We start from the raw sequence: 26,940 nt of genomic DNA on the forward strand, positions 1-26,940 counted from the left end.
AGAGTGTTGTTGAGGATGAGCATGGGTGATGGGATGCACATTCAGTGGTGTCCTTATCTGGTTCACAAAGCTGATCTACAACTGCTTCCTTGGTGGGAGGAGGCAAAGTGCCTACCTCTGTGGCTTTGTTATAGGCTGCAAAAAGGCAAGAGACCAACAGGTCTTTAAATGTATTATAGAATTCAGCTGTAAGGCCCTCTAGTCTTATAGAACTCAGCTGTAAGGCCCTCTAGTCTTATAGAAGTCAGCTGTAAGTCTCCCTAGTCTTATAGAGTTCAGTGGTAAGGCCCTCTGGTCTTATAGAAGTCAGCTGTAAGACCCTCTGGTCCTGGGGACTTCCCACTCGTCAACTGCGGTCTTTACTTCTGCTACGTTAGGGGGCCTGAGAGTGCCACAATGGAGGCATTATCAATCCAGACATCATCAAGATAGGAACACAGAGGCGATGTCATGTTCCTGGCAGCATACACATGAGAGTTGATACACATGTCTAGGATCTCTTCACTGGTGATGGCAACAGTGCCATCGCAGTTATGGAGGTACAAAATTGTGGTAAGCTGCATTGCAGTAAAAACCTAGGATAGTGTGTTGCCTGACTTTTTACCCGCACCATATTGGCATGCCTTGGTCCATTTGACAAGGAATTTTACTTCCTGTTGCCCACTTCCATGAAGAGCAGCTTCTGATGATTAATCTCTGCCATGGTATCTTTATTGTGTGTAACGTTATGATTCCCTGAAGCTCTTTAAATGTGTTTTCAATTTGTCTCAGTTGAGTTCTAATTCACTGTAGGACTTCTACAAATTTTATAAAAGCTATACCTGGCATATATCCTTTAAATGTCTCCTAAAGTGTAGCATATTTGGGGGGAGTCAGACACTATTTAGTTCTAAGTATTCAGAAGTAGCTGATTGTACCTTGCAGTGGAATAATGCATCACCCAGAGCTGCCGATGGGAAGCGCCACTGGTGGGTACGCATGATGCCAACTGGAGTCCTTACTAACATTTACAGGGGTGAATTATCTGACAGAGCATGAGGTATATATGAAATGTTTACTACCTATGTGGACGACACTCATTAACATCCAATAGCCACCTCTGGAGTGTAAGTTGTGCAGGGTTGAGTAGTATGAATATCATCTCCCTCCTTTGTGGTGGACCAACCAAATATGTATCAAATCCAACATGTCAATCGACTGAAGCAAGGTCTCTGTATTTTATAACCCGAGCTGGGTTGAGGAGTCGGCTTCAGGGCGGAGGACTAGTTTGAAGCCGGCTCCATATATACTGTACAGAGAATGAAATAGCTTATGAAAGAACTCTAGGGAGTCTGTATTGGAGGCGTGTGTGGGCAGGACAGAACCTTTACCCGCGAGTATCCCGTTCCTTGGATCTGACCTATCCTGCATGGCTGAAAGTCAACAATTTTCTTAATACATTTGGACACAGCAATGGAGTAGCTCCTAAAGGAGGAGATGTATCTAAATGATCCCATTTTAAGGCAAAGGATGGAGTCCACCCGGGCAGCAGCTCACTTCTTGAATAAATGCTATGTCAATATGCTGGCGCTTGTGGTAGGCGAAAATAAGTCTAGGCTTTTCATGGCTGTTTGGGCCACAGATATTCCACGAGAGGACACCTAAGGGGAGAGTTAGCTCAATGTTTACCAAAGTTAAATCTGATTGATGTAAGATCACAATATCATTTTGCTGTATATTCCAAGTTGGATAGTCTATAAATAATTTGTTGAACCTGTAAAAATGGTGCCACAAAAATCTAGCAATTTCCAACTTCCCACCCGCTACCACATTGAATACTTCAACTTTAAGGGAGCGACTACCAAACCAAGTAAAACAAAGAAGTATATAAAAATGTCTTTGCAACTAAGCAATAAATCTTGGTAGAGCCTCCAATGGGAGAGAATCACCTGGCATTTACAAAATGAGAACAGTAGTGACTTTGCGCCCTAAATGTGTCAGTAAAGTTAAATCATCTGGCATGGATTACGTGATAGAAATAGCATTCGCACCTTACGGTATAGGCATACTGAGTTATGTATTCAGAAAACATCCTTAAACAACCAAAGAGTGATGGTTAAATTATAGAATCTGTCACTTTTCCTCAGTATTGCTGGTGTTTCACTGGTCTGAATGAGATTTAAATGCATTTGCAGCAGAAGAGACGGAGCGGTGTACTGAAGATAAAGGCTTCACCATTTTGTTCAATATGAACATTGGTCCCTGCCAAACAGATACCTAGCAAGGTCTCAATAAAGATTTCAGAATTTACTATGTTTGGGGATTCTGTTGTCCCTTTGATTCTTATGTTGTTGCACCAAGTATGCACATCTAAGTCTTCATTCTTAGCTTTCAGAGCAGTGAGATCCTTTCCCATGCGTAATTTAGATCCCACTGAGATAGTCACAGAGTCCTCTACATTGAAAATGTGATGTTGCACTTACTAAGTCTGGAATCAAATTGTTCAAGTTTATCATGCATTCCCTCCAGCTTGTGTGATAATATGCCTATAATAGCATTTATTGCATTCAGGCTGTTCCTCATCTCCAATGAGAGCATCTTCAAATCACAGCCACGGGGCCTGTCTCTGCAACGTACATGAAAGGATCACATGGATCACTTAATCCTTCTGGTAGCTTATTCTTATTCTTCTTATTAAACCTGAGCCTGGTGACATGGCCATCTATGGCAAATTCAGCTAAATAGATGCTGGAGAAGTGTGATATGTGGATGACGCTGAATGCCCGGCATGGCGAAAGAACGCAGCAGCAGCAATGGCCACCAGGGCCCAGACGAGTCACCTGCTCAAGAGGCCTAGTCCATCACCATCATGTCAGGGTAAATTTGTGAGTCCCCCTTCCCCGCCCTCCTTCGCTTCTGGCCAAGATAGGCTCTGCAGTGAACCGAACGCCTAAGTGCCCCCAACCCCCTCATCTGCTCTCCTCATGCAAGCTGCGAAGTCAGGATCGCACTACAAGACCAACGGAGTGATCGGACAGCAATGGCTGGGCATTGCACCACTCCCTGGCATAGAGGAAGCTTGAGATCTATCACCAGACCAGATGTAAGCTCTTCGCCAGTTCTCACCGCATTAAGTGATATGCCAGATTGCACCATGTTGCAATCCCAAGGATGGTGTTGGGGTGAGAGCTCTACAACTAAGTGGCTACCTTAGCTGGTGGCCAGACAAGCCTCTCCCATTTCCACCCCTTGAGCCAACGTACCTACTTTCTTGGATGAGTTGCAAAGAGCAGGATTTAGTATCTTCTACAAACATAGGCAATAGGGGAAAAGGGCAAAGAGGCAATTTTAATCACTGACTACCTGCCATGCTCCAAGATTACAGTTCATGTGTACAAACCCATTTGACTGCGGCCAGACAACCATCTATTCCAAATTCAACTTTAGAGGCAGCCATGATAAGCAGACGGGCAAAGAACAGAAAAAAACAATTTCCATTAGATGCACATACTGGCACAACACTTGTAACTGGAAACTATGAATCCTGAAATACTTTTGAGCCAGTACAGATTATGATCACTAGGACGCTCAATGTAATGAGTCCCACCAAAAAAAGACCAAAATAAGGGGGGGGGGGAGCAACTGACAGGTGGTGTAACTTAAACTGCGACAATCTAAAAAAAAACTGTAAGAATTTGAAACTCTGATGTTGCTAATTCAACCTCATGCCTCACCAAATATTGGAAACCCTACAGGAAAGAACACAATGGGCCTCATTACAAATTTGGCGGGCTGCCTCCGCTGCCCGCCAAGGTGTAACCACTGTGCGGCCTTCAAGAATGACAATAAAGGCCCCATTTGGGGACTCTATTGATCCAAGGGATTCTGATGAGAGACAGATTGAAGGATCATGGTGGTCGTGCTGGAACATTCTTCTGGAACTCTGTGCCGGCATGAACGTTTCCCAGGTGTGGATCCTGACACTGGGGGTACTTATCTCTTATTAGGGGGTTTCTTGGACATATTGCACCTATTGTAATTTACTACGTGCATTTTGGATGTTTGCAACCATGCAATGCATTGGCACAGAGTTTCTCAATTCCTCGTTTTTGTGCATCATGAATCTCTACACTACTATAACATTACCATATCCGGAATGCATTTAAAGATACAGGTTCTTGAATACATCTTAGAAGCCCCGAGGAGGTCTTGGATAAGATGAAACATGTGTTGGCTGTGCTTGGACTGAACAACATATCTTTAATATTTGTTGTAAAGTTTATTGGAAATATGATCAAATTTGTATACTTATACGTGACCTTGCATGAATTGGGTAATAAAAGGTAAAGACATTTTTGGATGCTAAATAAATTAAGGTTTTCAATAGAATATCTGACTGTAGTATGTGATAATTAGAACAATATTTCCTGGATGCTGTGCTTCAGACTTATGTTGATTGTTTTCTGGAACTTGGTTGCAGAAAGGAAGATCTATGTTTGTAAAGTACCTGATGGATCCTAATTCATGTTTGAGCTAGATCAAGAGGGCAAAACAATGAACTATGATGCCAAGAGCATTGGTGAGGCAGCCAATCTATGTAAGGAAATCTTCAATAGCCAACCTCGTGTCTTGAAATGTCTGCAAAGACCGCCTAATCAAGTATGGTGTAAACCGGAGAGGCTATAGCCATCTGTGAACACGCCCCAAAAGCGAAGCAGTGTATCATCTCAAAGGGGCCTATTTGTATTTCGTTTGTCTGGCATCTCTTACCAATTGACTGGACTGAGGCTTTGATAATAAACATTCCAGTTAGCCAAAGCATTCGGAAGTCCTTAGAGTTCTTCCCCACGTAGCCCCATAGAATAACATTTGTATCTAAAACCAAGTGCCTAGTGTGTAAACAGTAAACATGGCTGAGGTTGTATCTTGGCCCAGAAGGTGCAAGTACCTTCTGGTTTTCAATCTATATCCTACATTTTACTGTTGATTTTCCTTGCAAGTAAACAAAAGTCTGATCCTTAGTACTGGATGTACCTTGATATTATTGAATGCTGTTTACTGTGTCAATCTGTACTGAGTTTTAAATCCCAACCACTTCCTGCAGTAAGCCATAACTCCACAAACTACAGCAGGAGATGGAGTTGGACTGAATTGAGCACACTACCACTACCCGGGGAGCATCCTGACGCTGTTGCGAAAGACCACAGTACTCAATACGTTCAAGATCAAATCTAGGGAAGCAACTAACTCACAGGCGAAGGGAATAGCACACTGTACGGGGAGCTGCAAAACCCCACGCATCCAGCTGCTTTCTAAAGGCTGCTTCTGAATCAATGCGTCTTAAAGGTATAGGGAGTTGGTTCCAGGCCTTGGTGCCTAGAGCTGCAAAGGATTTGCACCTGTAGTTCTTAGTCTGAAAGAAGTGAGACTTGATTATCCACCTGGAGGGCAACAGCATTATAATACTGATGGCCCTGAGACCCCAATGGTAAACTGGTCCACACAAAAAAGCCACTGCCCGGGATTGTACTACTGAGTATTGAACATAGAAATATCACACTGTGAGAACATTGTGGGCAAAATATCAAGGACCAAGTTGTCGAAAGTTAAATGCAAATAGAAAAAGTATAGATTTGCTATTCCTAACTCTACATACCTTGAAAATATAAATATCATCGAAGTACATACATGTGGTATAGAAAATCTATCCTTACATTTCCATATTTTGGTTGCTATAGTTTGTCCTCGATATTTCCATACCACGATATTCTGTCTTCAATATTCACTGGGCATACCACACCCCGTAACCATGAACTGGCCCACCCCAAGAAAAGGTTTCACAGTGAATAATTCTTTATCTTGTAGAACAAATGTGCCACCGATATTTACACTGATTAAATACTTGCAGACTTTCTTCACCCACAAAATAAAGTATACAGGTCAATTTTTGAGTTTTCATTGTAAACGTTTTTATAATTTGCAAACACTGGGTTTCACTATATATGAAACAAATTGGCACACTCCTACTTACTATATAGTCAACAACTAGAAAAGTTAATGTTTTGTTGAAAACACAATTATTTCACAGTTCTTTTAAAATAGTTGGCCTAGCTGGAGTCTTTGCTGTTATGCCATGATCTGAGCCTGAATGGTTGTCTCGACTGGCCTGGATTAGATTTTGGGTTTGCCCACTCAAGTGACGCCACAGAACTCAAATAAGGTAAAGCCTAGAAGGCTTAGCATAAACAAACCTCAGCTTAAAAGTGCAGCCTCAAAGCTCATCCTCAAACCTCATTAAAACATTTACAGACAAAGTGAGTTTATAACTGTGTGAGGAGAGAGTCTGGACTGGGTCACAAGTCCAACTGAAGAGTCTGCCCTAACTTGTAAGGACTGAATTCATTTGTAAATAGCAGAGAAATGTGGAAAGTTCTACTCTCTTCACCCAAATGTAAATGGGGCGCATTATGTATGTTCAAGAGTCGGAGTCGCGGGCAGGCCCCCACTTCCCTGCTTACCTCACCATGACATCACTTTCGAACACTGATGCTCCACAGTCAACGGTCTTCTGAAATGACATCATCGTGTTCTCTGGTGCCACCTGGACAAGAAAAGGGATTGTGAGTGGCACTGCTGTCCCACATTATGAGGGTCACGCGTGGGCAGAGGGGACATCACTGTTGTAGCGACCAACGTGTTCCGCGCCATGCTATATCTCACTCCGGGGAGAGGCCAGAAGCAGGACTCTGGCCGATGAAGGATCAGTTAGGGTGAAACGGATGGTGGTGGGCCAACTGACCATGGCTGTTTCCATAACTGTGTGAATACGCAGGCTGGACTTGTGGTGCCTCAAGTGGCTAAGTCCAATCACTAGTCTAGAGGGTGTTGCAAGGGACCCTTGCTGAACACAAAGTAGAGAAGATTAGGGGGGAAGACACGTGGATAGATGGAACTACGCAGTGGCTTTGTTTCACATGGGAAGGTGAAACTTTAGGAGAGAAAAAAGAAGGAGAAAAGGCAAAATAACTGAACCTGGGCAACACACGGGCAGGAAGAAGGGGTGGTGAGGTGGCGGAAATGTGGCTGGGTACACAGGGTCTTCCGCCTAGCCCCTGCCGCACAAGGGCCTCCCGTGGTGTCTCTCCCACTAAGCGACTATTTTGAATATGTTTTCAATGTGGCCAGATTGATAACATTGGCATTGAAGAACTAAATAGGCTACATCAAAATAAACTCAAGAACCAGAAATAGCCCTCAGTTTTATCATCACAAGGACAGCAGAATGATATAAACACAAGCTAAGTGAGATAACCTAAACCTCCAGACCAAGTCAGAAGACAAGAGCAGGTCCGCTGTATCAGGGAAGAAGCAACTCTGGAACAAAGGACATGCTCTTATTACAGATGTCCCTCATTGCTAAATGTTCTCCTCAGTTGGTGGCTTAAAACATCCTATCTAGGGCTGACAGGACAACAGATCATTACAGACTGGGAGGTCTCCATCAGATGAGGCAATAGAAACAGACTGCCTATGTCCAGGTTGACTGAACACCAGCAGAGCCTCCAATCTTATGTCAAAAGAACTGAGTGGAAGAAGTCTCAGTAGAGACCCAAGTTTCATCCAAGGCCTTCTCGCCAGAGATTTCCAACCTGGCCATTCCACTCCTGGCTTCTTGGTCGCCAATGGGTTCAAAGATTTACCCTTTGGAGGGTACTATAGTCCTCCACTCTGTCCACACCCATGTCGGGGTTGGGTGTGTTAGGATTAGCTCACCATTGGTGCCCCTCGGTGACCCATCAGGCGCGGTTTGTTCGGCAGCTGGTTGGGCTCCATGATGCAAGGGGACCGGATGAGCAGTGGAGCCAGGTACAAGGCGATCACCACACAGATGTAGCAAAGCAGCATCAGTGCCTTGAGGCCTGAGGAGAAACAGACAACACTGGTGTGCAAGAACACAGAAAAGGGGCTTAGGAGAAACAGACAATGCTGACATCAGAGGACACAGAAAGAGGCTGAGGAGAAACAGACAACACTGAGATCAGAAGACACAGAGAGAAGCTGAGGAGAAACAGACAATACTGACATCAGAGGACACAGAAAGGTACAAAGGGGAAAAGGGGAGCACCGATGTGAAAGGACACAGAAAAGGGCGGAGGAGAAACAGACAACACTGACATCAGATGACAGAGAAAGAGGCCGGGGAGAAACAGACAACACTGGTGTGAAAGGACACAGAAAGGGGTTGAGGAGAAGCAGACAACACTGACATCAGAGGACACAGAAAGAGACTAAGGAGAAACAGACAACACTGAGATCAGAGGACACAGAAAGGGACAGAGGAGAAACAGACAACACTGCCATTAGAGGACACAGAAAGGGACAGAGGAGAAACAGACAACACTGATATCAGAGGATACAAAAGGGACAGAGAAGAAACAGACTTCTCTAACGTCAGAAGACACAGAAAGGGACAGAGGAGAAACAGTCAATACTGGTGTGCAAGGACACAGAAAGGGGCTGAGGAAAAATTGACATCAGAGGACACAGAAAGGGACAAAGGGGAAACAGAGAACACTGGTATGAATGGACACAGAAAGTGGCCGAGGAGAAACAGAAGAAAAAAACTCACGTCATAGGACAAAGAAAGGTGCTGGGAAGAAACAGACCTATCTGACATCAGAGGACACAGAAAGGGGCTGAGAAGAAACATACCTCTCTGACATCAGAAGACACAGAGAGGGGCTGAGAAGAAACAGACCTCTCTGACATCAGAAGACACAGGGGCTGAGAAGAAACAGACCTCTCTGACATCAGAGGTCACAGAAAGGGGCTGGGAAGAAACAGACCCCTCTACATCAGAAGACCCAGAAGGGGGCTTGCAAACATAAGACCCATCGCCTACTCCCCTAGGCTCCAAGCTTCAAGGTCACCCCTCCTCCCTGCTCATTCCATGCACCCTGAGATCCCCTGCCACGCCCCTTCTGCTGCCACTACAGCCTATTCCCGCATGCGCGGTGGTTTCAATCTATTATATTCTTTCCTCACCTCTGATCATCCCGACTTGGCAGCACCCCCACATCCCACCTTTCTCCCTCTGCTGCATCTCTCCTCAGCCTCCCCAGGCCTGGGCTCCTGGGCACATCTCATATCTTACGTCAGATTGTTTCCTTTCAATCTGTTGCTCAAAGACTTTGACTGTGTCCAGCACTTCCAAGAGAGGAGGGGGTGTGGTGTGGTGTGTGTGTGTGGGGGGGGGAGGGTGTCCCTTGCCCCTCACCAGGCTTTGAAGCTAGGGTGTGGCGCCAATGTACACTTGCAGAAAGTGTGCAGAGTTCTATCCCTAGTGTAGCCTGTGCTGTGTGCCAGTCTGCCAGCCTCGCTTTATTGCACTGACTAGTTCCAGCCTTTAACATTCAACATCCTTTGTGCCATTCCTGGCTCCATCATACAGTGGGTTCTTCCTTCAGATGTTCCGTCTGATCCTCATCTGAGCATCTCTTCCTTCCCGCTCTGCTCTGCCTCTTCTGCTGGAGCACAGGAGTCCCTCTGATAGGACTCCTCTTTTGGTCACTATCACCCGCTAACATCATTCACTCTGCACTAAAAAATAACTCTTCTGCACCAATATCCCTTCCCTCCACGAGAGTGGAGGAGCATCGCCCCACTAAAAAAATGCGCCCAGAACTGAAAAATAAAACGGTAATAAAGTTTATTTACTACCATTTTATTTTTCAGCGCCCAGTCTTGAACCGCATGTCAGGACGGGGCGGGCAATTACTATTGATTGGCAGCAGGGAGCTCTGGCTTTGGTTTAAAGTGCGCATGTCCCTTTGGCTGGCCATCTTGCTCCGGCCAGCCAGACATGTGCACTCCAAACTTCTCTAACCTAACTGTCTTAAGACATCTGGTTGGAGAAAGGCCAGGCCTCCAGCGCTCTTGTGAGCGCTGAAAAAGGCAGCTCCCTCCAATCCTAATGCTTCTCTCATGCTGTTTAACAGCATGAGAGCAGCGACAGGATTGGTAAGTGCAGTTTCCTGGGTCCCGCACTGGAGCTTCCGGGAGAGACAGATAAGAAGAGGAAGATGCCGCCAGGTAAGTGCAATTTTTTTCAATTATTATTATTATTGTACACCCCCTACACCTGCTTTAAATACAAGCCAGCCGCCACTGAATCTAGTATGTCCTCCATCATAATATTGCAGTACCAGCAGTGCTTAATTTGTAAACAATTAAGTGCCAGGGCCCTTCTCAGGAGGCCGCTGCAGCTTGCGCCACCCATTGACCCTGGCATCGCTGACAACGGCAGTGCTAAAACAACTCCAAACCATCACATTCCTACACGTGTGACACTTCAGAATATTCCAGGCTCCCAATGCTATAGAAATAGCTTAGAGGGCAGCTATTGGTCATTTGGAATGTATACATTTATTATTAAACCACTGTTGTTGTACTGATCTATAAATTAAGCAAACAGCACCCCCATGTGGCAGGCTGTCATACGTGCTGGTGTTGACAATTCAGTGCTGGTTCCGAGCACCAGAAACCACCTGCTCAAATTAAGCACCAAGTTCTTCTGTTATCTACCTCGTTATTCTCACGCTATGCTTCGATTATAGGACAGCATTATTATTTGCCGTGCTATATATTATTCACTATTGTATGTCCATGTGTACTCCTGGACCATATGATACATCTCCACTGACCGCAACTAGGAACACGCTATGTAAATATCCTCCCAATAACACAGCAGATACGCCTCTCACTCTTCCTCTGCTCTCTCCCAATCCCAATCCCAATCCCAATCATTCTGTTATTCACTCTGACAATTGCTTACTCTTGTTTGGAAAGTCCTATGGACCATATTCACTTATCCACTTGACCTGATGATCATATATCAACTTCTCCCAACCACAAATACATTTTGTCCCAGTAATTGCTTATCCACTTCCCCCAATAGTCATTTAGGGGGTTATTACAACTTTGGAGGAGGTGTTAATCCGTCCCAAAAGTGACGGTAAAGTGACGGATATACCACCAGCCGTATTGCGAGTCCATTATATCCTATGGAACTCGTAATACGACTGGTGGTATATCCGTCACTTTTGGGACGGATTAACACCTCCTCCAAAGTTGTAATAACCCCCTTATTCTCTCTTCCCTGTTAATCACTTTCTTGTGATAATCACTTTGCCAATCACAGGTTAGCGTCTCATCCACTTTTTTTAAGTAAGATATTCATTTTCGCAACACTTTTTCAGGGCGAGCACCTGGGATACATGGGACTTGCCCTACATAGCCCCTAGCACCTCCCAGTCCCCTTGTGTAGAAAAATTGCTACCAGGCAGGGCATGAGTCCCAGCCTCCACTAGGATGGATCCTGGGGTTCCACACCCGGGGTTGTGAGGGTAAGCAGGACAGAAGTTCCATGCATTGCTGTGTCAAGTCTGAGGCACTCCATGTACCGTGTTCCCTTGTATAACCAATCCAAAGAAAGTGCCTTCACATGGTGCTTCAACAATCGAGAAACTAGTAACAACATCTCACATCCGGGCTACCAAAGACCCCAAATCAGTTCTCGGTTCTGCATGGCTCAGAAATGGACATGGGGTTCAAATGCCAATGGCACAGGCCGTAGAGCTCAAGAGCCACCTCTTCGGATCCGTCACAGATGCACGCTTCAGTGTGCCAAACCCTTGCCTCATTGGAGTCGTCCTCTCACCCTGAGAAAGCTAACTTGAAATGCTATTCTGAAGATCAGCATGAAACACTGGTGTCAAGAGTCATGAGGAGGTATTATAACTGCAAGGAAATACCATACGTATAATGTGCTTGTACTAAGGCAAATGGGATATCTGTCATGTCTGTGATGGAGTAACCCGTCTGCCAAACTCCAAAAAGGGTCTTTGTGGTTTAGGGTATTTTAAACCTTTGCAAGGCATCTGCCTACTTGAAAGACTTTGTGATGCAAGTTATTTTGTTACATAGTCACCGACATTGCAGAATAATTATACGTCATAAGTTCTTATGGATGTATATAGTTTTACATTGAACTATACGGGTTTGGAAGTGTTATAAAGAGGAAGATGTGTGGTGTTTCTATCATGTATCTCCACTTCGCATTTCAGCTGCACTCTGGAGCTTTGTGCCTCCCCTGAAGGAGGTCTTCACGGGAGACGACTGGTGCTGAGCGGTTGAAGCAGAGTTGGTTAATATGGTGGTATTAAAGTACTCTCCTTTCCAGTACCTCTGTGGGAGTCTTTCTTTGAAGCATTACAGGGAAGTAGATATAATACTTTCCCATCCTGCCTTAGGTCTTCAAGAGGAAGGACACTCCCTAACGCTACTAAAGGGACCTACGTCTAAATCTTACCTAGAAGTCACTCTGTTAAGGAAACTTTCCAATGAATGTTGTCATTTCTTGGCGTCCGCCAATGGCCTGAGTAGAACCGGCTGTCACAACCCTAATATTTTGCCTCATGCAAACAAACATTGTAATGCCTTTCATCATCAACTGCATGAACCTCTCAGTAGAAGAAAGTGGAAACTGGCTTGAAATTTGGGACTGCCATTCTCATGAGAAGAGTTCCGCTTCAAAGGGATATTTCTAATTTAGTCCACTTCTCCACACACGTCAACATCTTATCCGCAATGAGTGAATGTGGCATGCTACTGTGTCCGAGCCGCCTCTGTTCATTTAAATCCCCGGATATTTCACCCCTTAGTACAAATTTCAGTTGATGAACTTCAATCTCAGCCCACAAATTTGGGATTAGTAACTCCTCTCAAACTGACCACTGAATTGTAGGACTTGAGAAATGCATGCCACAGGAGCCATCTGCAGATGTAAACTTAATCTTGTGACTTTCTCATAGCTATGGGCAGTGACTTTAGAGTTAACCACAATAACAAAAGGAGGAGATTTGGTCATTGAAGAGCAATAATATGATCAGCTGAGTGGTTGGGGGTGACCGTAACAAATGTGTAAAGATAATATCACGAGACAGTACTTCTGCTAATATTGCACATTTATCACATATGATACTTTAGGCCACTGAGGTGGGTGTTTCTGTGATGGAGCAGAAAATACAGACTTCAGAATGTCTGAGGAGTCCAGATCCACATTCGAGAAACTTACTTTTGAGAGGTATTTTGAGGGCAGGTAAGGGGGTGTAGACCTGATATTAAGTGGATTGGAGTTCCAGTGCCTGGTGTGGAAAGAAGGCATGAGCACTAGTGGGACTGAGTAAGGGAGGTGAAGGGTGGTATGAGTCACAAACCCTAAAGAAATAGCGACAGAGGTCAACTGACCCTGTAAACGTACCTTGTTCCCATTATCTCAGAGGTACCATGTGATAATTTGCACTCCAGCAGCCGCTACGTGTAAAAACACAATTTGACCCATATGGGTGGGGGAAAGGTGTCCTGTAGATAGCGCCTTGAGACCCAACGGGTGAAAAGCCTCGCTTTACAAATAATTGATTGATTGATTGATTGTAGAGTGTGTTTACAGCCAAGAAGACTGAGCCCCACTGCAGGCGGAGGTAGGCGTGATCACATCAGGGGTCCACAGGCTACAAAGTTCATGGCTTTCTCAAGGGATTGGGAAGGCGTTTTAGGGAACCCCACAGCAGACTATTACAGAAGTCCATCTGCTTACGACAGGAGCTTTTATGAAGGACTTATATATGTGGAGTGGGATGAGGGAGTGAATGTCTCAGATGTAGAGCAATACTATCTGGTTGCAGAGGTGTGGACGGTGATGAAGGACTCTAGATATATCTTTTTTCAAATATATGGCAGAGAGAGAGGGATAAGGCATTTGGGTGAAAGATAATATGAGCCAAGAAAGCGGAGTTAGAGATGATACCAGTGAAATAGTTGGAGATTCTGGTGTGGAGCGGAGCCGTGCGAGAAGAAAAGATATGACTTAAGGGTTGTCGTCATAGAAGTGAGATAGAATGCCGAAGGAGATCTTATTCCCACGGAAGATGTGTAGAGTGAGAAAGTGTATGGCTTAGGACCGTGCACTGAGTAAGTGGGAGAGAGTGGACGACTACCGATCCGACCACCACGACATTGAGAAGAAATTTTCTGGATAGGTAAGAGAAAGTTGAATTGCAAGGTGGGTCAAAGTGTTAAATAGGTGTAATATCTAGTTGTAAACTTGAGAAGGAAGAATGGTTGTGGTTCCCAGAGGTCATATAGGTAGAGACATGTGAAAGAGCAGTGTTGGTTGAGTATAGAGCACCAGAGCTGCACTGGAGTGGGTCAAGTAGATTGTGTGTGTGTAGATGGGGAGTAGGAGCCTCCTTGAAGGCTAGGCAGTAAAGGGACATCACAAAAAAACTGGCAGATGTCCCATCGCCCAACCCTTAGTTCCTCCTTGGAATTTATAGTTTAAGGGATTGTTGCATTCAGAGTAGCCAAAAAGCAGTTCGCCGCCTCGTCAGGGGTAGTAAGCGCTATATAAATACTATTACAATACAATACAATTTGGCAGCTCCGCTATCTCACACATCCTGTGCAGCACAACCAAGGGCGAGAAACCGTCATTGTTTGGGCTGTCCTAATTAGGGCAGCCTCACCTACACCATTCTGATGGGCTTTTCCAACTACACTACGTAATGCTTGGCTCTCTGAGTCTCTCTCCCTGCCTATATCTGACTTGGCCAATCTTATATTCTACGGGCCCCTTAAATGTGGTATGCTTCTGTACTCTCCCTGTCAATAAAAGAAAATCAAACACCAAAATTATACCAGAGCGAGACCTCAACTAGTTTGCCCCTTTCTAAAACTACTGCAGAACATGGAGACACTACTTTTTAACCAGCTTGATTTTGGCTATCACCCCAAGATAACTCAGATTTCTCTTTGCCAAAATGATGCCCTTTAGCCATTTAATATTATCATTTAGAAACCAGTCCAATATACCAAGCAAAAAAAGGCCTGACCGGCCTCTGCAGGTTCCTATCGTGTGACCACCTCCATGCACATACAAACGTGGACCAGTCAAACATGAAGAAGAGGGTATTGTCTGACCACCACACATTCCAACGGCAGTGGTGAATCAGGACATAGGTAGCAAAAGTATCTCAGACTTTTACCCTGAGAGCTCCATAACAAAAGCACCAAGGCCATCGATGGGGCTTTGGTCCTATTGGCTGCCTTTGTAAAGCTCCAAGTCACTTGGGTCCTAGCACAAAGGGCCTTTTAGGGAAGGCCATGGCTTTACCTTTGCTCTCTGTGCGGAAGAAACGGTCGGCAACAATCCAGGCCAGTAGCGTGACTCCCACCACCGCACCGATATGTAGAAATGGAGCAGTCGCCTGAAGACATGAATAAGGAGAAATGGGCACATTAGCCATGTTACAAATCAATCACAGACCTGCTAACAGAGAAGTTCTAAATGTTGGTCCAGTTACAATGTGGTATAGAAGCCAATACAACACATCCCAACAAGCGTTGTCGTCTTCATTCAGTAGTCTCTCTCATCCCACGTAACGTGTCACTCGCATGACAGGAGAGTTGAAGCAGCAGCTTCAGGTAAGATCTATGGACACAAGCAACAAACATTAACACAACAAATACAACATGTTCTCCTGTAGCATGCTAGTTTGCAGTCCTGTGGCTCCGTAGTGTTTCGATTACCCACAGTGCACACATGGCTCCTCACGTGGCCCCTCTATGAGACATTGGAAGAAGGTCTCAAGGAGTGATGGAGCAGGGGAAGCAGGTGAACAGAATTATTTTATACTCTTGTGCATCCACTGCTGAGGAAAGGCGGCCTTGATTGGCTGTCGCCCAATCTACAACCTTCCTATCTCATTGGTAACAGTATGGAGCATCAGGATTTCACAGATGTATAAAAGAGAGGCTCGTCCAGGTGGCACCTGTCTGGGTTTAGACTGGGCCCTAGGGCTCTCAATCAACCTAGTGGGCCATGGATTGGGACTGTTCACTGTTAGACTCATCACTTTGGCACAGATGGCCACTGGATGCTGCTACTGCCCATGTGGGCCTTTGCAGGGTTTGGGGGCATAAAGTTAATTCTCTGTCCTATGAGGGAAGCTCGATCAGGTCACCATTGGCTTCCATGTGTCGTTGATGAGGCCTCACACCTTTTTGTTCTCAAGGAGTCTGGGTGGTGCAACCACTGAGGGTGCAAGAGATGGCTTATGGTACCAGAGTTGATGGAAGACGGTTCGCGTGCATCAGTTTTGTTGCAGTCTGTTTCCTGCACCACTGCCTTGCAGGTGGCAGATGGATATAGGAGAGGCACCTAAAGCTCAATGCAGACATGGCCAGGATGTTGACTGTGGGCTCCAAGACTCCACTCAGATTAGGGTACGCTGAATGTCCTGATTCCAGGTTCTTTATCGTACCTACAGTCAAGGCATAATTTCACTATGTAGGAGCACTCAACGGTTAGGACTATTCCTCGAGTGTCCACATACAAGCCATTATGACTACAGAAAATATATAGACCATCCCTTGTGTCTGAAGGGTTGAGGTCAGGTCTTTGAATTTATATGTCTGAAATTTGCTGACAGCAAATTTACAAGAGTGAACCCACAGGGACCTCCTACGCACTCCAGCACTTCCCACCAGTGTATGGAGTACGTTCCCTGTGCTTTAACTTTAGTTTTCAACCCTCCCACACCCCACCTTACACAGACCACTGGTAGAATACAAATCCGGTCATCATTTAGCATATATATGTCAATCTTTCAACATTATGCAATCCTGAGCTGTGCACAACTTCTTTCTGTAGCGTTTACAGTGAAGCATACGTTATCTGTTACGACTCACAGGGCGCAACAGCGACAAGAACCCTGGGTCGGGAAGTGCATCTTATTGGCCACAGAGGTGAACGGTGTCATCTGAGGTCCATGGAGTCCACCTGCCTGTTGAGCTCAGGAGTCTTATGTCTTCCATTGGTTGGTTATTCCTGAGTGCGGATCCCAGTGTGGGAATCACCCAGCCTTTGCCACGTGGGTCCTTTCAGGGTTTGCATGTTCTGCAGCAGAAGGAAGGCTCACTGTCCATGGCTTCTCTGCCCGGCACTCCTACCACCCCCCCCCCCCACCCCCCCAGCCTCACGCCCACTCACCAAGCATATGGTGGACACAGGAACCCATCACTTTATCAACATTTTACATTGCATCTACCTTTTAGACATAGGGCCTGATTTTGATCACTATATATTACAATCCCCATAGGAAATAATGGGATCACAGAATGCCAGATGGGATATCGGTCACGTTTGTGATGGAGTATTCCCCTCTGCCAAGATTTAAATCAGGCCCATAGTTTGTAACATATGTTAGCACCCCTGTCTATTCCAACATGGCCACATTATCAATTCATAAATAACGATTAATGAACCCTGGATTTCCCAGTCAGGAATGCAAACCCATTGCAGTCAATTACACCAATGGTTCCCAACCTGTGGTCTGGGCCCCCTTAAGGGTCTGCGAAGCCTCCTCAGGGGGTCCGCAACTGCTTAGAAAATTAAATAATATTAACAGATTAGGACCCCAGCTTTCAGTAATGACTCGGTGGGGGGGTCCGCGGATTCCAATAATGATTCAGTGGGGGTCCCCCAGTTCCAGTAGAAATAAAGTGGGGGTCCACAGAAGTCGAAAAGTTAGGAACCACTGAATTACATTGTTAATAGGTCAGACACTTAACAGGTCAGTAAGGAAATAACTTAGGATGGGAGAGCCACTTGGCAATGTAGAAGTTGTGCAGAATTGTTCTTCCTCCGTGCAGAACGAGGCTGCATTAGCGGTTTTAGACACGGATGAGTGGAACACAGACTTTTGCTGCAAGAACAGAAAAAGGGGTGGGACTAAAGCTGCAGGGTCCAATGGGAGCCAGGGTTTAGTTTAGTTTTCTAGATTTATAGAGCGCATAGTTACCCAGGGGCATCCCAGCGCTAACAACAACTTGAACTACGTGAGGAAAGAGAAGGAGTGAATTAGTTGCAGAAAAGAATGGTTTTTCGTTTTTTTCTGAAAAGTCGCTCTGAGGATTCATGGCGGAGCTCAAAGGGGAGAGCATTCCAGAGGCTAGCAGCCTTGCTGGAGAAGAAATTACTTCCCCAGGCTCTCTTGGGCCGGGAAATATGAACATTCCGAAGAGAAGATGATCGCAAAGTTCTAGGTGGAGTATAGAAAAAAATCAGTTTTCTGAAAAAGATTGGACCCCTACCATGTAGGCCCTATGAACACAGAGTGCTTTAAAGTGTATCCACTCCTTAATAGGGAGCCAATGAAAAGTCGAAATAGCCGGCTTCGCAGAAGAATACTTCGGTAACTGAATGAGAAGCCTGGCAGCTGCATTTTGCACACTCTGCAGTGTCTTTGTTACATAAAGCGGGGAGCTAAGAAACAGAGAGTTCCCGTAGTCAAGCCGAGAGAGAATTAAGGTTTGAATGAGAATTCTTCTGGCCATAAAGGGTAGAAGATTAAGAATTGGGTAATTTCAGGACCAACCCAAGGGTTCATGTGTCTGTCAGAGACCCATGGACCAATGGGAATGTCTATAATGAGCATGAGCCATACATGGGTTTGTGAAGTAAAAAGTCAGTTGTCAACAGAAACAAACTATTCTTGTTACATAACAAATTGATTAAGAAAGACAGAATTTGTTATACTGTGGAATAAACAGTGGTAACATTACATACAGATCTACCGCAGAGGCGTATGATTCAGTCCGCGTAAACATAACAATAAGAGGCGAAGTGCGAGCAGTAGTGCAGTGCCAGGTCCCGGTGCAAGCCTGGGCCACTGCAGTGCCTGATGGGGTTGCAGTGACAGTGATGCATTTCCTGCTGGCAGTGGTATATGGCTATAGCAACACAAACAAATGATGGACAGAATCCTGAACATTATCAAACATTCACTCCCAGTCACAGATCTGGGTTTAATCCATCATACTTTTGCTCACCACGCCACCCCAGTTTGAACCCAGCCATATGCAAATCAGTCTTGACCCTGTTCCCCATGGGAACAGTCCAGCCCGAAGGGCCAGGCCAGGTCCTCCCTGGACAAGCAACAAGCATCTTAGGACTGGTTTCACCCTTCATCAGCCAGGCTAGCTTGAATCCAGTGTCCGAGTGAGCACAGGCCCCATGACTTGGCACACCCTTCCCACTTAGGGCAACAATAGCAACACAAAAAGATGGACGGAGTGCTGAACATTGTCAAACACTCACGGATCAGGGTTTAGTCCATTGAATCAGTAATATATGGTTCACATGTGAAGCTGTAATTTTTATTTTAACTGTGCAAGCTTAGATAAAATGTGATGTCTAAAACAGCGGCAAATATGACGATGGAAAGAAGCCGTACGCCGCGACAGGGGATGTGATGTCGGAGGCTGACGGCGGTGGATGGAATGCTGCCTGTATCCCCGACACCAGATGACTTTACAAATAATAACAGCATGACACTTGTGCACTAGAAGGTGCTATTACTGCTTTTGGCTTTCCAACAAAATGATGGGAACTGAAAAAAGTAAAAAAGGACGAGTCCATTAAATTTAGGTGATTTAAAACTTTTTACACTTTCTAAGAAGATAGGTCGGGCTTCTATCTATCTAAAATATATTTTAATGTGTACATTTGTACATTTCACTGTAAGTGATTTTATGTCTACACAATGAAAATAGCACTAATGACGTGTTTGAGGTAAAGTGACACCAGGGACACAATAGTGCCTTGACTGTTAATTCACCTACAATTAAGAAGCACAGTGGCTTTTTAAGAAGCAGGAAGTGGGCGCTACTACACCGGGCAGATCTTGTGTCTTGTCGGCAGTCGCCCCCTCACTGCACAGTCCCATCACTTGTGAAGACAGACAAAAGTGTGCCTGAACTAGAGGTGGATAATCTTTTTACAAACACACGACAAATGACATTTCACCTTTGATTTCCTGCTCAACTCAAGCAAGTATGTTACCAGGAGCAGAAAGATCAATATCTAAAGCAGAGACCAATCAGAAGATCAAAAATATGGACTGCATCAGAAGCCTCCAGCCTTTTCTGTAATAAGAGCTACTTACGTTCAATGAAACTTATCGAGAGCTACTAATGTTGTTAGTGGTGTAACAGTAACCACACCAGAAAATATTACATTAGTGCTGCCATATGCAAAATAACTACCAGCTATCACCTCAGTGTATCAGGCAGGGTTGCCAGTAGTAATGCAAAAAACCTGTTTTGTTAATGTGGAATGCCTCTGCGTAATATGTTACAACCATTGCTGCAGTGTCTTACACCAAGGTAGTAACATTTGTAAATTGTCCCCAATTACACATGATTTATCACTCAAATATTAGCTTTTATTTTATTTTGGAAATTTTGCCCTGTTTTTATAAATATCAGCTTATGAGTTCTGAAAATAAACACATTTTTATCTCAAATGTACGCTCTCAATTTTGGTATAAATATATAACTACAACCAAACAAAAGCTTCTAATTTAGTAGGCTGGGCTGCACACAGACGAGCTACTTACAGGTACCTGGAGAGCTACCAGTAGCACACGAGCTACTTGTTGGAGAAGCATGGATTACATGTTCTTAAGGTTCACTCATCACAGAAGCTGGCAAATCTACTCCCATACATATCCTGAAATGGGCATACTTTGGGCTTGTCTACCAAGACAAGGAAAAGAGAAACTTCGCCCTTTCCTTGTCTCCATATCTAAGGCACATGTGGTCTTAAGTTTTAGAACCTTGACCAACCACATCAACGTTCAAGCTCTCCTAGGCCCAATCTCCATATCGGTGGCACACACATTCTCAAATTCTAGACCTGTGAGTAGTCCTGGACCATGGTCAATCACACCAACATTGAGGCTTGACCAGACCTGGCCTCCATGTTGGTGGAGCACATGTCCTCAAGTCTTAGGACCCTGAATAGGCCTGGACAATGGCCAACCCCGTCAATGTCGAGTCTCGCCTTTGAGAGAGGCATCCCATTATAAATATCACAGGTAGGTTTTGAACCAAATGCATGTTAAGCGTCTAACATACTTGAAGGACACAAGAAATTGTTTTCAAGATTAATAGTCTCAAAGACCTAAACATAAAAACCTAAACCAAGGTTTTGGCTGGGAGTTCGTAAGAGTTAGCTAGCGACAGGAGGGAGAGGACATTCTTTGAGACTCCTTCAAGACGGGGAGATGAAGCATCTGCACACGGCAGCTGGTGCAGCAGAAAATGCAACCTAATAATTCCAGGATGATCAACAACTTTATGAACGTTGTGGGTCAAACAGAAGAACAGCGTAACATCAGACGAAAAGATGTAAAATCTTGCTCCACACATCACTCTCTTGCTCTGTCACCAAACTACTCCCCTCTCCGGCCATACCACGAGCCCTCCGATTCAGAGGCCATGCCAGCAGGACAGGGGCAGTGCTGCCTACGCTTGAGGGGTGCTTACCTGGAAGGAGACGTAGAGAGACGTCCACTCTTCATGCCATTTAATATCCAGTCCGACAAAGCCAGCGATGATAATAGCAGCTGTGAGGGCCAAGAGGATCTGAAGAGGAACAAAAAGAGGAAATTGTCAGAGGCATGAAAGTCAAGATGATCTAAACAGAAATGAAAAGAGGCGACATTCAGAGATGTAAGGGTCGAGAAGAACCAAAGAGGCATCCTGCAGAGCTAGGAGCAGTGGTTCCGGAACAATGTTCAGCGCTGGGGGTGGCAGGGCAGCCATCTATGTTCCATCACTAAACTCATAGGGATTCTGGAAACTCCAAGCATCACACAAAGTGTCAAACATTAGCGAGGCCCATTCAGCAGCAGAGTGGTAAGGATGTAGTATGTAGTTTGTGTTGCATTTTGGAGCACACTGTCAAAAAATATATTACTAAAGCATGTTTTGGTAGCACACGGCCATTTAGAGACAGCACATTTTCCAGTGAAGTGACCACTAAAGTTTCAGATACAGTTTTACTATTAAAACTATACTGTGCACAATCGATAATGTGTGGAAATCGGGTATCAGCTAATATTTGTATTTTGTGCATCCCCTAATAAAGGTTTCAGATTTGTTTTGATCCTATTATAATCTTTGTTTTAACCACACTTCAGAATTATAAAAAAAGGCTTCATGTGTGCATTTATATCTGTTTATTTATTTTGAAATATGCGTACAGTTCATTTACAGGTATTTAAATGTTGTTGTCGTGGAAGAAAAAGTAACAAGCAACAGCCTTTCCTTTCATACAAGCAAGGTTGTCACATAGTTCATTTTGAAAAATCCTCTCACTCTGCAGTCAGGGAAAGAAAAGTAAACACCAATCTCCATGTTACAAGAATAAGCAGAAATCTGTCAGAAGACAGAGCCTGGCATTTCACCTCTGTCTTCGAACCACAGAAGATGTGAGAAGGTAAACTCAAAACACAAAGTCATCTTTAATGCTCATTCACCTTTGGAACTCCAGCATGGTACTTTGGGGGGTGTTCCACCCCACATACTGCTACTTCGTGCGCCGCTGGATATGAGAGTCAACAGACATCAAAAGAGGGAATATTCAAGGATCTGAGGGTAAAGAAGAACCATAAGAGGCAATTTTCAGAGGTTTGAGGGTCGAGAGGATCTAAAGAGGAATGAAAAGAGGAAATATTCAGAGATGCGAAGGGGAAGAGTAACAAAAAGAAGTCATATTCAGAGGTATGAAGGAGAAATTAAAAGGTGAAGACAAATAGAGGCATAAGAATAAAGAGACTCCGTAGAGGAGACAAAGGAAAATAACCAGAGGTGTGAGAATCAACAGGCTCTGACAACAAACCAACAGTGGGAGGCAATGAACAGATGCACAAGGATGAAGAAGCTCTGAAGAGGACCTAAAAGGGGAAATATTCTGAGAGACGAAGGATAAGATGATCTGTAAAGGTCCCAAAAGAAGGTGACAATGAATAGACAGAGGATCCGTAGAGAAACCCCAAGAGGGCATCATCAACAATGTGAGGGCCAAGAAGATCTGAAAGGAACCGAGAGGCAATATTTAGAGACATGAGGGCCAGGAGGAATCAAAAGAAGCAAGATTCAGTGAATATGAAGGTGAAAAGGTACTGGAGTGGAACCAACAGAGTGGAGGTAGTAAACAGGCATATGAGGCTAACGGGGATCTGAAAAGGAACCAAATGAAGCAATCAAGGAACCTACAGAAGAAGCAAGTTAAGTGAGGCCATAATCGGAGATGTTAAAATCAAGGGTATCTGCAGAGGAGGCAAGTGGTTGAAGCAGAATACAGAGGTATGAGGCTGAATAAAACTTTCAGAAGAGTCATCAGAGGCGATGCTCAGGACCAATGGGTTCTGTAGAGAAACAAACGCGACAATAATCAGACATGATGACCGGGGGTGCCGGCAGGGCAACCAAAAAAGGCAATAATAAGGTGGAAAGAACAAGGACTTCCATAGAGGAAACTGCACATGAATATCAAGAGGAAGCAATGGAGGAAATAACCAGAAGGGTCAGGGCATCTTCAGAGGAACCACCAGAGACAATGAACCTACAGAGGCGATCAGATACAGAGACGAAGAGTAACCAATAGAGGCACTAATGAGACACAAAGACCATGAGAATCTGCAAAGGAACCAACAGAGCCAGTAACCTAACACATGAGACCAAACGAGATCCGCAGAAAGACCAATAGAGGAGGCGTTAATCAAGGATGTGCATATGAGTTGGGCTTTCTTAGAACCAGCAGAGGTAATAGTTAAACACACACGGGTCATGTGATCTGCACCGACAGAGGGAGGCAATAATCAGAAAAACCTGATCAAGAGAATCAACAGACAACCCCTCAGAAGCAACAACCAGACACAGGAGGACCAACAGAGGATCCGAGCCAGGAATATTTATTAGAGATGTAATGGTTGAGTGGTTCTGTAGCAGAACCAAAAATAAGATGAAGAATATTTACATAGAATCCAACAGAGGGAATAATCGGAAACACTAGAATAAGGAAAATCTACAGAGGAGTTGAAAGAGGAAGGAAATAATCCAGGATGTTTGGATTTGGTTGACCTCCAATCAACCAACAGAAGCAATAATCAGAAATAGGAACACCAAAAAGATCTGCAGAAGAGCAATGCGAGGGAAACAATCGCACACAAGAGGACGTGCAGAGGAACCAAAGGAGGCAATCTTTAGATACAATGATCGAAGGAATCTGCAGAAGAACTAAGAGAAACAGCAACCAGTGTTATCTGAGGAGGAACTAACTGTTGCAAGAATTACATAATATGATGATCAGGATTATCTTAGGTGGGTTCAAAAGAGGCGCTAATTGCATATAACGATCAAAGGTAATGGAGGAGGATCCAAGAGAGGCCATAACCATATACAGTGATTAAAGGTAGCTGAGTAGGAACCAAGAGAGACAGTAACTAGATACAATGACCAAGGGTATTTAATAAGGAACAAACAGATGCAATATTTACATCCATCATTGAGGGTATCTGAGGACGAACTCAGATGAGAAATTATCAGAAAAGATCTTCTGGAGGATCTGGAGATGGACCAGCAAAGGGGATAACCAATCACAAAGACAAAAGGATCCAGAGAGGGGACCTGAAAAGCGTAATAATCAGATGTGAAAACAAAGGGGAACCGTAGAAGAACCAAGAAAGGGAGATAATGTTCAAGACTAATGAGGAATGAGAGGATCCGTACAGGAACGAACAAACACTTTGAGATCCTACGATCAGAAGTTCCTGTGGGGAAGCAACAGAGAGAATAATTTGCCTGGAGGATGAAACCGGTTTGCAGGAACAGGATATGAGTAGGAGAGAACATGGGAAGAAATATGGGGCTTGTGGGGGAGAATGGAACAGAGGTTGAAAAACAGAACCATGTAGATCCTTCCACATTGAAAGATTCCACTGTGCATTACTGGGAAAGACTCACCCGGCTGGAGACAGGTCTTCAGGCCTGCATGCACATGGACTTTGGGTAGGTTGTTGCAAGTGAGTGGATCCTGTGTAGGTTGTTGGGTGCCTGTAGAGATGCAGTAGGTCTGTGTGGATGTGTATGTAGCTTTTCTTTGTGTTTGCATGTCTGTCATTCATTTACAGACTTACCCACATGCAAGGGAGTAGGTTTTTTTTTTTTACAGATCTCCTCACCTTGTGAAACCAATGCATCTTCAGCGGTTGCCCACAGAACATCACGCCTGCAGAGAGGACCTAGAACAAAAAATATATGACACGAAGGTGAGAACACAAGAAACACAATATAGACAGAACGTTGGATGGATTGTCAAATGGTCCCCAGGGGCCTCTCCGCTCTGTGATTTCTTGCTTTTTGGAGTTTTCCTGCTCAGGTGTCTCTCATCACAGGCTCACTAAGAGGTACCACATGTTTTTTACTGAATAGACTATGTTACAGAACGGGTCCCCTCACTCCAAGAAAGAGACCAGTGACCCCCTGCAGAAGGGGTCCAGGGCAGTGATGGAATAGTTAAACCAACGTGTAATATTATCTGTGGGCTCATGGTTGAGATGCTTACAAGCCCTCGGGTTAACAATCTGTTTCAGTTCTCCATATCTGGAAGCTTTGCTTCCCAGGGAGCGGGGGTAGGTACAGGCACAAGTGATGTACACAAGGAGCTGTGGAACATGAAGCATTTCACTCGAAGGAGACACAAAGCGGTGCTTCCAGTGAGAGAGGGGGTCTGTGTCAGATGCTACAAGGAATGCCAAACAAGGGGACACGAGCCACGGTGGAGAAGGGCAGAGTCACGTGTGATGGACGATAAGGAGGCAGTTCTGGGTCTCTTCAGGGCCAAGAGGAGAGTGACCTGCATCTGCTCATCTAGTGCAACCATTGATAATGCATCATGGAAATGTCCCTGTTGCAAAAGGAGTTAAATGTGCCATGCGCCTGTATGTGCCATGTACGTTGGCAACAACCTGGCAACTGGCACCGCATGTTCTCACCTAGTGCCACAAAGAAAGCCCTACATGGATCAGCCAGGCTTATCAAGGGGTTGAAGTAGCATAACCACGTGATCTGCACCTTGGAAGAAGTTCATTGACCTCCCTCAATCCGAATAACCTTCATGATAATGTATCTTCCCACATGTTACCCTACTTGGTAGATAACATCACGACCTCTTGAGCCCAACAACACACAGAGGTCCAAAAAGGTGCAGGAAAGCCTTCTCGAGCTGCACACCTAGAACCTTGACTAAGATCACACCATTGGTCAGCCTGACTGTGCTGCGATTCCACTTTAGAAGAAGCTCGGCAGTCACATCTTCTTCCATCCTCTTACTAGCATTGGTAGGACCTCCTCGACCCCGTGAGCGTACAGCCCCTAAGGAGACCCTCTATCCTGGGCTGATTGTGCATTTCACGTTATCTGTAAGTCAGCGCCCTGCTGCTCGCGAGCAAGGTTTGCATCAGCACTTCAGATATTTTCAGGATAGATAATTCTGTGAGAATACCCTGATACTTCAGTGACACAAGGCTTCATCCCTGGGATTTCATTTACACACTGATGTCTCCTCTGGGACTAGTCAAGGACATGTGACCCAGTACATTGTCCAGGTGAAGGAAAGGCCAGGACCACAGCACTGAGTCCACCGCTCACGTGGCATCCCCATATTTAGTGCATTTATTTTTAAATATAGAATATTTGCTTGTGAGGTAACACATCCATGCAATTGTAATGAAGTTATTTAGGTAAAAATGCAGAAAATGACCCATTCTTTGCAATTCTTTAACAAAGTAGTCATCATGAATAGTAAACGCTGAATATTAGACAGTAATTAGCACTGATGGCGATTAAATGAATTTATAGAACCCACAATCAGCCAAAAGGTTATCCTGGCGCTGTATGGGATCAGCTGGAAGGAGACAAAGAGAGGGGGGGGGGGGAAGGCAACTTTTACAGGATTTGCAGTTCAGGTTGGCCGTCCAAAAGGTGCATGCT

At 44.8% G+C, this 26,940-nt stretch overlaps 1 protein-coding gene across 3 annotated transcripts in view; it reads right to left on the bottom strand.

Annotated features, from left to right (window-relative positions):
• GDPD2 (glycerophosphodiester phosphodiesterase domain containing 2) overlaps positions 1-26,940 on the bottom strand; it is a 358,729-nt gene that overhangs the window by 36,881 nt on the left and 294,908 nt on the right. For all 3 annotated transcript variants that reach the window (XM_069209649.1, XM_069209631.1, XM_069209641.1), the window contains exons 5-9: positions 25,131-25,190; positions 21,430-21,528; positions 15,212-15,305; positions 7,753-7,898; positions 6,498-6,580 (exon numbers count right to left, since the gene is read on the bottom strand). In XM_069209649.1, the coding sequence (XP_069065750.1) occupies positions 6,498-6,580; positions 7,753-7,898; positions 15,212-15,305; positions 21,430-21,528; positions 25,131-25,190 (482 nt within the window). The remainder of the gene's footprint in view (positions 1-6,497; positions 6,581-7,752; positions 7,899-15,211; positions 15,306-21,429; positions 21,529-25,130; positions 25,191-26,940) is intronic.

The sequence above is a fragment of the Pleurodeles waltl genome, chromosome 2_1 (assembly GCF_031143425.1).
Source record: "Pleurodeles waltl isolate 20211129_DDA chromosome 2_1, aPleWal1.hap1.20221129, whole genome shotgun sequence".
Classification (NCBI taxonomy): domain Eukaryota; kingdom Metazoa; phylum Chordata; class Amphibia; order Caudata; family Salamandridae; genus Pleurodeles; species Pleurodeles waltl.